Source organism: Diceros bicornis, chromosome 23 (assembly GCF_020826845.1).
Source record: "Diceros bicornis minor isolate mBicDic1 chromosome 23, mDicBic1.mat.cur, whole genome shotgun sequence".
In the NCBI taxonomy this organism is placed as follows: Eukaryota; Metazoa; Chordata; class Mammalia; order Perissodactyla; family Rhinocerotidae; genus Diceros; species Diceros bicornis.
The window spans coordinates 2,315,500-2,329,779 of NC_080762.1; the positions used below are offsets into that span (position 1 = coordinate 2,315,500).

The 14,280-nt window shown below is 42.9% G+C and overlaps 1 protein-coding gene across 2 annotated transcripts in view; it reads right to left on the minus strand.

Moving 5' to 3' along the window:
- Positions 1 to 9,368: 9,368 nt before the first annotated feature.
- Positions 9,369 to 14,280, minus strand: part of PDE7B (phosphodiesterase 7B) — a 299,260-nt gene continuing 294,348 nt past the window's right edge. For both annotated transcript variants that reach the window (XM_058566216.1, XM_058566217.1), the window contains one exon: positions 9,369 to 13,016. In XM_058566216.1, the coding sequence (XP_058422199.1) occupies positions 12,781 to 13,016 (236 nt within the window). In that variant the 3' untranslated portion in view covers positions 9,369 to 12,780. The remainder of the gene's footprint in view (positions 13,017 to 14,280) is intronic.

Sequence of the window (14,280 nt, forward strand, 5' to 3'; positions counted from 1 at the left end):
GAGAAGACCGTGTCTGGGAGAATTGACTCCAAAGTCATGACAGTAATCTTGCAATGCCTACTGGGGAAGCAAAAACATTTCAACGCACACCTGGGCCCACACTGAAATACATACTGAAAATATTGCCCACAGTGACCCTCCTTCCTTGAGCTCTGAGCAAGGTGAGAAGGTCAGGAGAGCATGTTTTCATGTTTCCTGTTCATATGACCACGTAAAAATTTAAAAAGTTTATCAAGCTGTGAGTATGTGACCAGCACTGTTATAACTCATTTGAGCCTCATAACAACCCCAAGAGAGGTGCTATTATTACCCCATTGATGTAACAGAGGCACAAAGAGATTAAGAAACCAGCCAAGGGATAAACAGCTAGTGAGTGACTGAGCCAGAATTCCAGCTCAGGCAATCTGCCTGTACCACTCCTCTATGCTGCCTCACCATTAATTCCCACTAGAAGTCACTGGCGTGGTACAAACTGCTGGTTAATCGTATTAGAGTGTGTGTGTTAGGGGGAAGAGTAGCATCCCAAATGTTGAATTCTTTTTGGTGAAAAGTCTTTGAGAAGTTTTAGTAACTACCCAAACCAAGCTATCCTCTATTTTTCTTCCAATCCTTTCTTGGACTAACCAGTGTTCCAGTATAACTTCAATACATTGTATGTTTCAACACAATGACTGCTGACTTGGGTCTTGATTTGGAAATTAAACTCTGGTTGAAATTGATGCTTGATGTTGGTAGTGGAATTATGACAATACCCTTTTATTTCAAGAGAATATTGGATTATACAGCTGTGATCCTAAGAGGAAGAAGTCTTCTCAACATAATGTTAGCAGAAGATGTAGTTGCATTTGAAAATCTTTACTGAATTCTCTGGAATTCTAAAAAAAAATTACATGAAGGCTGGGAGGATTCTGGACAGCAAGGTCACTTTCAGGGAAAAAGAGATATTTTATTTTCTAGCAAGTTCTCAAATTCTAAAAATGGTCTCTTTCTTAAATTAAATGTTAATAAGAAATCACTGTCCAATGGGGTGCTGTCAGATGATCTTTTTTCTTCATGTTCTCCATTGCTTTTTGAGAGCCAGCTCTGATCAGATGTAACAGGGCTTGAGTGTAGCCTCTTTTTCTCCCTGAACTGAGTGTGGCCAGGCACAGGACACTGAACTTAGATTAATGTCTGGATGTTGCTTGATTTATACCTCACAAAGGGATCATGCATTTCCAATGTGTAATTGGAAGCATTTATCAAAAATCATTTACCTTTTAGTACCCACTTTTGGTCTTTGCTGCTACATGAAGTTCACCATCATTGAAGAGTGGCCCATTTGGTTGGTGGGAGGTAGATTTCTTTCCATTTTTCAAACTTATTATGCCTCTCCATTTCATCCAGAAAACTGGCAGATCTGATGGCCCTCTCTGTCACAGCAAGCTGCCTGGGCTCTCAGCTGACCTCTGGTGACACAGTACAAAGGAGACTTGAAAAGTGTTAGCTCCAGATCCTATTACAGCCTCCAAATTGCACACAAGATCTCTAGCAGTGGTATTGCTGGGCTTGGAGTCCCAAAGGGAGAAGTAGAGCTGGTTGTATGCCAAGACCTCCTGGTCATTACTGTTCCCTTGAGTAGCCCTGTTCCCACCACCCCTCCCAGCCCAGGCTCTCAGGGTTCTGTGCCCCTAACCACTCTCTGGGTACCTGTGTGCAAGTTGCTCATGCCCAGAACCTCCCTGGGACCATCACAGTCAATCCAGACCATAGGTCACTTCTTCCAGGAGCTCAGAATTCCCTTTTTCCCCTGAGGCTTGGAAGTGCGTCTAGGGGGACTCTGTAAATCCCTGTGACTCTTCTCCCAGCCAAGGGGAATGTTGGGACTAATCCTCTGGGCAATCTAATGGCCAACTGCACCCACCCTCCCTCCCCTGGTTCACCACTTAAGAATCATGCTTTTGCCGTTCATTTATCCTTTCATAGCTTCGTACCCCATATTATTCTGATCCAACCTTCTCTTGCCACAGTCCTCCTTCCAGACCCTTCTGTTATGTTCTCTGGAGCTCCCAGACCAGGATAAACCACTCTTACATCCTCTATCTGCACCAGACATTCCTTTTTCCTCCATGCTTTAATTGAAAACTGTCCCCCGAGGACACTGCTTTCTGGAAGCCTCTCGAGTGGAGGCCATTTGTTGCCAACTGTCCTTTGTGTCAGTGTTGGGAAATGGGGTTAATGTCCCCTCATGTCTTACTGCCACTTCTAACCATTAGTGGTCTACTCTCCTTGAGGGGTCAAAAACCCTAACACTCTTCTTCTTGTGGTTCTTGCCATGAAGCGCTGCCACTTCCTTGTCTCTGTCATCATTTGACACCCTGTATTCTCTACCTTAGCTACAGGAGAGGCTCCAGGCTTCTCACCTGAGTCCTGCTATCGTCCTGTGTGACGGGACTTCAGCAATGAAGTAGGTAACTCATCTGCCACCAGGTCCTTTTTGTTCCTTATCTACAATGACTTTCTCCTCCACATTCCTGAATCACCCTGTCCCGTGGCCAAACCTCCCGGACCCATCCTCACAGAAGCCACTTTGCCTCTAAAATAATAAACGAGTATCTGGAACGTGAATGATGATGGGAGAGCGAGGAAGTTGAAATGTGGAGCGAGACTCGCACCATCATCTCCGGATGGCTGATGCCAGTGGGATTGTGAAGACGTTTTTTCTGAGACTGATGTGAATTAGTAAGAAGAGAATACTGACGTCCAGAAACAGTTTACATCGCTTCACCAGATCTAGCCTCTCCTCTCCGCAGACCCAAATCCTGCTGGTTGATGCTTTTGCATTTACTCCATGGACTGACTTACTACTGCTTCCTACGCTTGGAGATCTACACAAGTTGGTAATCACTTGAAATTTTTCAATTAAATGTAAGAAAAGAAAAAAACAAAAACAAACAAAAAAGAAAAAAAAAAAAGAATATCGAGGAAAGAAAAAAGATGTGCTCTTGATCCTCCTTCCTGTGAGACGTCTCCAAACTTTACCTCCAAATATGCAAAATCAACTGTTTCTCAAACCTGAGGCAATTTGTCCCAATAGCTTCCTTCAGGGGAAATCTGGAAGGTGTGTGGGTGGGGGGGCGCGGGCGGGGGGGCGATGGATGGGAGCTGAAGCGTAGGGTGGAAGAGTGAGGAGCGTCAAGGTGCACTAGTGCCCCCCCAACCCAACATTCGTGTCCACCCAGAACCTCAGAATGTGACCTTATTTGGAAATAAGGTCTTTGTAGATGTAATTAGTTAAAATGAGGTCAAATTGGATTAGGGTGGACTCTAACCCTATGACTTGTTCCTTTATAAGAACAGAAAACAGAGATACAGACACACGGGGAAGAAGGCCATGTTGGGACGTAGGTAGAGATTGGAGTGATGTTGTCACAGCCCAAGGGATACCAAGGACTGCTGGGCACCACCAGGGGCTGGAATTGGCAAGAAAGGATTCTTCCCTAGAGCTTTTGGAGGGAACACAGCTCTGCTGATGCCTTGGTTTCAGACTTCTGGCTTCCAGAACTGTGAGAGAATAAACTTTTGTTGTTTTAAGCCACCCAGTTTGTGGTTGTTTGTGACAGCAGCCCTAGGACACTAATGCACAAGGGGAGTAGTAATTTTGTTTCGTCTTGGTTATTCTTCTTTAAATGCTTATTTACCTTCACATGTTAAGGAGAAATCTATATAAGATTACTCCCCTTGTCATTTCCCCTCCTTGCCTCCTATCTCCATTGACAGTTTCATTTGAGTTAGAAGAAGAGTTGAATAATCTCTTGCAGCAAATGGAACATAGACAGCACCGCCATTGGTTTTGGTCGATAAAACCTACTATTTACTAAGTGTCAGTAATATGCAAAACACTGTGCAAGGCACTCCATGCACATTAGCCCTCATCCTCACTACACATTTGTAAAATAGGATGGATTAGTACTATTTCTGAAATGAAAGTAAACCTCAGAGATGAGTTCTCACAAGTGGTTTGCTTTATATGGGTAAAGTTTAATGACATACTTGACATCTGGTCAGAGCCTTAACCAACCGTGTGTAAAAAAAATTAAGTATCCCTGGAACACTTAGCTGTAAATGTGACAAAGAAGGAATAACCATGTCCAGTAATGGCTTGCTCCGTGGCTTGTTCGCTAGCCCAAATAAGACCTTGTTAACATGCAGTAGACGTTTTAGTATTTGAGTCAGGTTCCCTCCCCTCCCCCACAATCCCAAGGCAGTTTTCCAGGACTCTCGTTCATATCCAAATGCTCAGGAGGAGGCCATGGTGCACAGCTCTCCTTCTGTGGCCCTCCTGCCCCATGGAAGGCCATTCTCAACTCGTCCTGCTCAGAGGCTGGGAGTGGTGCCTCCGGGCTTCATGGTCTGTGCAGTGACTGGATAGTCACAGCGAGGAATGGCCTGAGCCTGGCCGCCAGCCCCTCATGTAGGTCGTTGTGGGCTGGACATTCCCTAAATCATGCTTAGGAACTGGAAATCTGCTGTTAAAAAAAGAAACAGTTGATCAGAGTGAAAAAAATCTCAAGCTTCCCAAAAGAGTTTAAGATAAAGAAAGTTTCGGTTGCAAAAGGATATTTTTTTTGATAAGCTTTTAGTGGGATGATTAATACATTTTTAATAATTAAAGTCAGTAGAAGCATCCAAGACATATTTCACAGCATGTTACATAACCTGAGTATTGAAAGATCTATGGGAACTTTTTGTTGTTCTCTAAGTCAGTCAGGTTAACACGTGCAGTTCGTCTGTGATTATAGAATGCACTTCTCCCTTATGCTAGTATATGACACTGTCAGTGTTTTGTTTTCACTTATAAGTTATTTTTCTTCAAATGTGGATGAAAGTCCACTGAAAGTGTGAAAGACCAAATGTGAAAAGTCCATTGAAGTGTAGAGTCTGACTCTCCTGTTGGAAAGATCCAAGTGAAATAGAGCAGTGGGAAGTAGGGAAAAATAAATGACCCCAAAACCTGACCCCGTGTTTTGGTCCATTGGGCTTACTTTGCTGACAACTTTAAAAATGCACAGGGAATTGCTTCCTGGGAAGAAGAGCAGGAGTCAGTTATGTGTAATCTCAAGTGCTAGTAATGAGGATGAACTAGGAGACTTGTCTGTTCCTCCCATGTTCCTTTTTTAACGACGAGGTTCGGGATTTGTCTCTGTCTTTTCTTGGGTTGTATGTTACAATAGGGGACTTTTGTTAGCCCTGCAAAGGAAGGCACTTAATGGTCCTTCTGTAGGCTTCTTTTCCAGTTGAATAGGAACAAAACCTAGTGATCTTTGGACACTGAATACTCCAGGGGAATTGTCTTCACTCTCACCACTTGGAAGAGTAAGCTCATAAGCTGGGAGGAGAAAACCGATTGTCTTCCAAAACCACATTCCTAGAAACAACATAAGTCTACCAGATTGCAACTGGCATACCCGAAAAACAACATCTACATTCAAATTATTGGGTCATTTATTGTTACAATTGGAACTTACTTGTTTGGATTTACATGTTAACCTATTATTCTGATATGATTTCAATGTATTAATCAAAAATATGTTCTTTTATTTAAGAAGTATTTATTCAATACCTTCTGTGCTACACTGTAAGAGAATATATTAAAAAAGATAATTATTCCTGTTACCGAGTAGCTTACAGATCAGGTTTCAGAGGGCACGCGGGGGTGAGGGAGAAGATGTTGATTTCTGCCAACACTTATTGAGTGCTTTCCATGTGCCAGGCACTGTTCAATGTGCTTTACATTTACGAACTCTTTTAATCGTCAGAAATTCTATGAAATAGGTAATATTTTTATCATCATTTTACTGATGAAGAAGCTGAGGCACAAAGAGTTTGGAAACTTGCCCAAGATCAGACAGACACCCAGTACGTGGTGAAACCGAGCCATGACCTCAGGCAGATAACTGCCATGTTGGGGTGTTCTCTGGTCGAGCAGGACACACGTGTGTGTCCAAGGTGACACATGACTAGTAATCACTCACAATGCTGAATGGGGAGATTTCGTGAGAAATGGGAAGATCCTTCTGAGTTGGTGTTGTTGAGGGAGGCTTCACGATATGAAACCAAAATTAGAGCCAAGCAAATGAAGTCGTCCATACCTTCTTGTTGGAGATGCTCACTGGCATATAGGGGGCTCTGAAAAGCATGAGGAAGAGAAAACTGTGCTTTTAATCCGTTGTTCCTCCAAATTCTTTGGCTATGAAGCCATTTTTTTTTTTTTTTCAGGGAATATATAACAAACATCTTTTGGCACACACATTTTTAAGCAATTTTGAAAATGTTAGTTCAGAACAGCAGAATCTATTTTAGGGTCATCTATTTGCAGAGACTACCCTGGACTTCTCTGCCTCTGCTGTCAGTGGCCAGAAAGGATCTGATGAAGTTACTAGGGGAATGGCCTCTGGAAACCTCTATGGACAGGATTTGTAGGATATGAGTGGAATTCATGAAAACCTGACAGGTTATTAAGTTTTATGTAACTCACACTTCTCTCTAGCCAGGGTTGTATTATCATCAACTCTAGGAAAGGCTTAGATAAAACAGACTGGTTTTCTCAGCTGGGCTAAGGAGTATTTACTTTAAAATCAGAAAAGACAGTCCTTTATTTATCCTTGGTCTTATCAGTGTATCCCTAGTACCCTAGGAGCACTGTCTTCTTTCTGTAATCATTTCTTACAGTCTTTTGCCCATATTATGAGGATTATTTTATGATCAAGCTGGCCACCTGTAGATATAATCATGCTCAGTCTATTAATGGGCCTTGTGTTTTCTTTTGCACAAAAATTGTGCAACCCAGAGAAAGTAAAAGATGTAATCCCAATTCCCACGTTATAGATCTTTTTTCTTTAGATGATGGAGGAATTTACATTTGTTGAGTATCCCGTTTCTGCTAAAAACTATGCTGTATGTTTCATGTCTGTCCCTAATGTTGGCCTCAAAACCACGTGGGTGTTACTCCCATGTTATACATGAGGAAATGGAGGCTCAGAGAGATTAAATTAACTGAGTAGGGTTAAACAGCAAGTGATAATGAGGGATTTGAATTCTGGTCTGTCTGACTCCAAAGCCCACACTTTTTAAGCTTGACCACACTGCTTCCTTAAAAGGGAAAAAATGACTGAAGATTAAATCAGCACTTGTGATACTAGAATTTAAAGCATTTCAGGCAACTGAATCCAAGATACATCTTTGCTTAGATGACTAAGCAAGGCAATCATGCATCTTCAAACTGTATCAGCTAAAACTTAAATATTTTCTAATAATCTCTCTGGCTTAACCGAAAAAAAAAGAAAGAAGCCCACCATGGACTGTTTCATAGTGAAAAGCTCCTTGTTTAGTCATTACTCAAGTCTGTCCATCACATTCCCATGGAGGCAGGACTGGGCCTTCTCCCTTCTGTGACAGGAGCTTAAGGGGGGCCGCTGCTTTCTGACCTGCCTAGGACACACAGCAGGCACTAGCTGAGAACATGTGTGTAAATGTGTGAGCAGTGTGAACCCACTGCATCCTGGAGGCACCAACCCACGCCTGCTCCTGCAGAGCCTGTGAAAGCCCAGCCCACCTTTCAGGGCCTGACACTGAGGACCAGAGAGGGCCAGAGCCATCACCAGCCAGAATGAGGGTGATAAATGACTCTCATTTTGTTTTTAAGTGCTATTTCCTTCACAGAAATTTCTGACAGAACTGCAAACAACAGATATCCTATCTTCCACTCTAGAATATAGAGACGGAACAGAAAAGTAGGCTATAGCTGAGGCAGAGATTTCATGGGAGCAATGGATTGAAGGGGTAATCTTTTTACCCAACTTTGCCAATAAATAAGTACATAAATTAACCCATCCGTTAAAAAAAAGGTAAAAATGAGTTTGACTTCCAAACGTAAAATCACCAGCATTTTTTACTATATTTTTCCCCATATATTCTTCCCATTCTTATCCATGTGTGAAGGGCTGTTTGCCAAGCTTCTTGTAATTTAAGAGGAGAGAGCTTGCACCTACAGAATGCCTGGCCATGTCCCAGACAGTTGCTTGGTGCTTTCCGTCTGCAATCTCTTCTAATTGCCACAACAATACTATAAAAGATGTTGTCTAGACATAATTTTATAGAGATTTGGTAACTTTCCTGAAGCCACAGAGTTAGTTAGTGACAGAATCAAGATTGGGACCCACTTCTGTCTCTGAAGCTTATCTGCTTTCCATCAGGTTGTACCCCAGGAGGGAGCTTTACCTGCATCTGAGTCCTCACAGATGTTCTCACGAATTCTCTTGGAAGTGTTCGCTGGGAACGCCAGTCTCTGACACAAGTCTGAATGCTGCCAGAGGGCCTGGGTCTTTTTTTTTTTTTTTTTTGTAAGTAACTTTATTTTTTTATTTTAAGTAACAATACTTCAATATTTTAAGGACTAATTTTCTCATCCCAGAGGATGAATTAGAAGCACTAAAATGAATGGATGATGGGTTGCGAGGGCCTGGGTCTTTTTATATCCCAAGTATCTAGCAAAACCTCTGGTATATAGTAGATCCTCAACCAATATTTGTTGGATTGAAATTCTACTGCTCCCATGGGCTTGGCCTGTTTGACAACGTTTCAGCTAGGTTCCTGGGTACATTTGAAAGTCACGTCTGACCTTTACTTGGAGTACCACTGGGGTCTCCCTTTTGATTGTGAGTTTATGATATAGCATGCCCACAAATGAAAAAGCAGCTTTGTATTCAGACATTGGGGCGACATTAAGGAATTAGTGACATCCTGAATACGAATCTTAATCAAATGGATATGAGGAGAATATGTGAAGATACAAGGCCGTTGCTGGGAAACATGGGTCTTTTTTTCTCTTTTATTTCCAGATGGATTTAGGACACTCAGTTGTCCTGCCTGAACTAGTCTATTGTTCTTGGTGGCTTCTAATCCTGAAATGCAAAACCGTGTTTTGAACACGTAATTCCTGAATTGAGTCTGCCATGTTTTCACAACCGAAAACATTGTACCTCATTCCCCTTCACGTATGAGTTTGACAAATTGACTCAGAAAAACATCAGGACTCAGGGGAAATGCAGAGCTGAATGGTGGCCCTCTTTCCCTAACTTGGGACTAGCTGGATGTGCGCCTTCACGGACCTGGCTATTTCTGCAGCCCCTGGAGGCATGAGTCACAGGGGCCACATCTGCATCTGTGCTCTTTCCCTTGAAGCTTTCTCTCCTGAGCAATGCCTCCTTTTTGTTGAATCCCATTGGTTGGCTGGTAACATGTTACCTGGTGAGAATCAGGATATTTTCATATTGTTATATTCTTAAGAAATTATCTTTATTTTTAATTGTTTATCTAGACATGCCAATGGATATTTAGGCCACATTTTGAGCAAAAAGTCACAAGATGGTTTTTTTTCCCCCAAATCTCACCTGTGTACACAAAACAACACAATTTTAAGGGTTCGCTTAAAAGAACAAAGCATAAGAAATACAGTGAAATACAAGCTCATAATCAACTTTCAAATCAGTGAGCAGATCTGAATCAACATGAGAAAAGGTTACAAAACAAGTCTGTGTTTTGTAGGAAGCACTGTCTGTAGACGGTGTGCAGGACACGCTCCGCGTCCTTCGAGAGAGGCCTTAAGCAGGTAGAGACAGAGTGGGAGTTTTACTCAGCCCAGCAGGGAGATATGAGGAGGTCCGAGTTCCATGAACAAGGTTCTGACTACTCACGGATGCTATAAAAAGGAAAAGCAGGCTTTGCCTGTCAGGCCTGGCAGTGATCTCTATTCTCTCTCTTAATTTGATTTTAACTCTACCTTTCGCTGACCAAAAATAGCCCTTTGATTCCTTTCTTCTCAAGCAATGAAAGAATTAAACTTGATCAGTCAGCTATTGATGGTTCATGGACTAGGACTGTGGACCATGGATGGTCCAACAGCTGTGTCTTAACTAGTAATTGGACTCCTACGGAAATATTGCAAGAGAGCCACTAGTAGGCAAGAAAAAGTTTTCACATTTTTCTCTCTTTTTTTTTTTTTTGCCAAAAAATGAAGAACTCAAGAAATCTCCAGCTGGTTGAAAGAAGGACACAGATGCATCTAGTTGATACATCATGTCTCATTTTACTTCAGATTTTATTGTGCTAGTAGCTGCTTCATAGGCTTAACCGTCAGATATTTGGTAGTTTTCTCTGTGAGCTCTTCTTCAAGACCTAATTGTAACATACACACTTTTGTCCTATAAACTTGGAACTACTAAAAAAACCTCAATCTTTTTATTTAAGTTATGATATAAATATAATTTAAACCAAGTCCATTTCCTAAACTCAAGGTAGAGGCCCCATTAGCATCTTCTGTCTTATCTCCACTGTGTCGTCTCCAGGAATGGCTGTCCGTGGTTTGATCTCATGTACATTAAAAACAGACAGCTCCAAAGCCCTGTCTGCATCACCAAACCAAAATAAGGGAGATTTGGAAGCAGGAATACATTCATCATGTTCTTTTGGGGCCTCACCGAGCGTAGAGCTTCAGAGTGTTAAAGAAATAAAGATTCATGTGTCAGTTCATAGTTGTTACAGAAAAACAAGAACGAAGTTAGTGCTAAGTTTTTACAACTTCCCTTCTTACCCACATCAACGATTTCGAATTATTGTCCATCCATTTCATGAGGTTTTTCACACTTTCTTTAGTACCATCTGACAATGTCTCCTACTTTAATGAAAATATAACCAACTTTCCAGAATTTCCCCTAAACCCTGACTCTGCAAGCCTCAGTCTCTCTACAGGAACTTATTACAATCCTGTCAAGTCTCAAACATTCCATTTGTATGTTAGGAGGAAAAAACAGGTGCACTTAGGAAGTGAGAGTTAGCTGCCATGCCCTCAGCTTGCAGAACAGCTCGGCAGTGGCAGAAACGATCACAGTATCCTTCTCCCGCCACCATATTGTTTAAGGTAAAAAGAAAGGGCGTTGCCAGTTTTCATCTAACATTAGTTATGCTAGAACTTCTAAAGAAAAGGTTGAATGCACAGAGTTTAGCCGACTGGAGAATGCTGTAACAAACTGATTTTATGGCCGTCTGCAGAAATAACGACAACAAAATTCCAAGTTGACTCTGGAGCCATAATTGACCACAACAACCTGCCAGGAAGGCCAATTCTGTCAGAAAACTGAAATATTTTCTTCACTTAAATAACGTTAACTTCAGCTAAACAGTTGGGTAGTTGTTCACATGAAATTAAGGAAAAAGAAAAATCCAGTTACTATTAACACCAAAGAAATGCACGCCAACCATAAGCCAAAGGTGCTTTGGTACTGTAGCCATAGCAGACGGAAGTGGGGTAGGGGTACAGGAAGCTCCCTGACGGTTAGATGACACGGTCACAGAAGGTTTGTGAGACCTGCTACGTCTCCTGCGAGGTTGACACACTGCCACGTTGGATGACAAGAGTCACACAAACACGAGCTTATCAGCCGACTCGTCAGAACCGTGTGCAACGTCGCTGTGTTGAAGAGGGCGTTCCGGCTGGCTGCAGGGTCTCCTCATTAGTCTGAGGAAACGCTGCTTGGTGCCATAGGTTAAACACTATGGTCTCAAGCGGAATGCATGTGAAGTTTCCAAAATATTTCCTCAAAGACTTTATTCAGTTTTGGTTTGTGACCTTAGCTGGAAAGCAGAAAGATGGACATGGGAAGGCAGCTCAGAAGGACAATCTATGAGGATTTAAAGTTGGGCAGCTTTCAGAAGATGAAAGATGTTTAAAGTTAAGGCCTTTATCTGCAAACAATCGTATATTAATAAACTCTATACCATATTTACAGATGCATTCTCTTGTATTAAAACTAACAGTATCTGTTCACAGTGCCATTGTTGATACAGGTAGCGATCCCACAATACTCACGTATTTCGGCACGGGACTCAGTAGCGCCTGGTATTTACAGAAAATGTACATGTGTGAATAGAAACATGTCACTGAATCTGAGTTATTGGTAAAAGACAGATTGGCTAACGGTGCAAAGGAATGGACTGTACAGCACCTTCCCTCGGATCGGGTGGGAAACGGGGTTTCTGGAACTGAGAAGATGCCAGAGCTCTGCCCCAAAGTGGCATAAAGTCAGTAACAAAACAATGAACCCCCTGTTCAGGTTTGGGTACACCGAGTAACCTTAGTCCAGAGTTTTAGATCCATTGTCTAGTGCATACAATAGAAAAGTTAAAAAGATTTATTATTTTTTTTTTAATAATAATTATTATTAAAATAGAAGGTACTTTCTCTCACACTCTCATTGTGCTCTTGCACTTAAGACCAATATCGTTGGAGTTCCAAATATGCTGGTGTTTTCGTCACGCAGATCAGCAGTCAGACGGCAGACGCTAGGACGATCTGGCTTGAGGGCTGCTGCCCGTCCCGGGGTGACCCGGTGTGACCCAGGCCGTGGGGGACACAGCAGCAGCACCTCTCTCCTACTCCCTGATCTCCTCCTGGTGGGGCGAGACTGCCCCTGGGGTCAGCTCCCACGTCACTGGATGGACTTGCTCATTCGGCAGCTAATGCTGAGGTGGCGACTGAGGTGGCGAATGGCTTCTGTACACTTGGACAAAGGAGGGAGGCAGGTAGGTATGAGGAGGGCGGCATTCCAAAGGGCCCAGGAGGAGACCCAGAGAGTGGCTGGGTTCATGGCAAGAACCCCTCAGGGTTTCTCCCCTCCCAGGGGGCCTCTGCTCGAGGAGGTTCCCAGTCTCAGTGTGCAGAGCCAGGGGCAGGCCTGGCTGGCACTAGGGGGTGTCACCTGTGGTCACAGTCTGCGCCTCCTTCTCAGTCCCTTGGCCTGCGAGGTCCGGGCTGCCCCCGCCCCCCCCACCGCCGCTGCCTCTGTGCGGCTTGGGCAACAGGCTCTTCCACTGGGCTTTGTTGTGTGCGAGATGGCCGAGCATGTTCTCCGACAGGGCGCTGTGTCCGGTGAAGCGGGCCCACTCCTGGAAGAGTGGCTCCACGATGTAGGTCATGAAACCTAGAATAGGAAGGCCAAAGTCATCACCGCAAGGACGGTAAAAACCACTGCTCCTCCCCACACACGGCTGGGGCCACCACGCACTCGGCCTGGGGACATGAAGGCAAACAAGATGGGGTCCCTACCCTCAGCTTGGGAGCGTAAGATATGTCACCTTGGGCTTAGCATTTAACCTCACTGTGCCTCAGTTTCCTCCTTTTCAAACAGGAGCTAAGAAGAGTACCAAATCCACAGGGTTGTTAGGACAATGAAATGACTTAACCCACGTAGCACGCTTAGGAAGCTCCTGACACATAAGAAACAATAAACATTGCCCGTTATTCTTTGAGGAGGGAGAAAGGCATATAAACAAAAAAGTAAAAAAAAAAAGTCGGTGCTAGAATGAAGGAGGGTGGGTGGGGGAGGGGGAAGGGCAAATGACATCAGGGAGGGGTGTGTCACTGACTCAGACCCTCTGAAGGATTCCTACGTTGACCCCATAGGATATTCTCTCAGGATTTTCGTTCCATAGTTTTGTCTTACTTCCTATTATGTTAGACAGCTAAGTGTAGGTAAATAAAAGTTCCTTGATCTTCAATATGGATTTTTACCTGCATGAAAGTCCGCTTTAATGACTGGATGAGATTGTTGATATTAGACTACTTTGTTTGCATGTCTGTTCTCGCCATTATTTTAGACTTCTTGCTTTCTAAGCATGTTTCACTGTTAATATGCTTTCTGTATTAAACATGATTTGTTAAAGCAAAGACAACTTTGGGTCTAGGCTGGAATTATTGGAATCACCACAAACTTGGACATATTTGGGTTTATTGTATTTCCTTGAAATGTAGGTGTGGGGAGAAAAGGCAAGTGCTTTTCAACGTAAGAAACTCTTCCAGCAACTACCCTGTATGTTTACAGGTGTGTGCCGTATGAGGCTTGATGTGATTGTCCTTGATTGGACAGACAGCAGATACCTGACCTTTGAGGACGCTCTAGAGATGGGCAAAGGACGCAGCAAAGCAAGACATTATTGCACATTTCTGCGTTACGTCATCTTATGTGAACATGATTTAAATATTATAAGATCACTTTATGTAACCTGAACCTGAGGAAGAAAGTTAAGCTAGCGACTTTATGTCTACATTTCGATGAGGTTATACGTGGAGTCAGCAAGTAAGGATTTCATTCTTGAATTTTCTTCACCTCCTTCACAATCTCCATATCTAATTTCTAATATCTTTCACCTTAAAAGAGATTAGATATCTAAAAAGGTAGTTTGCAA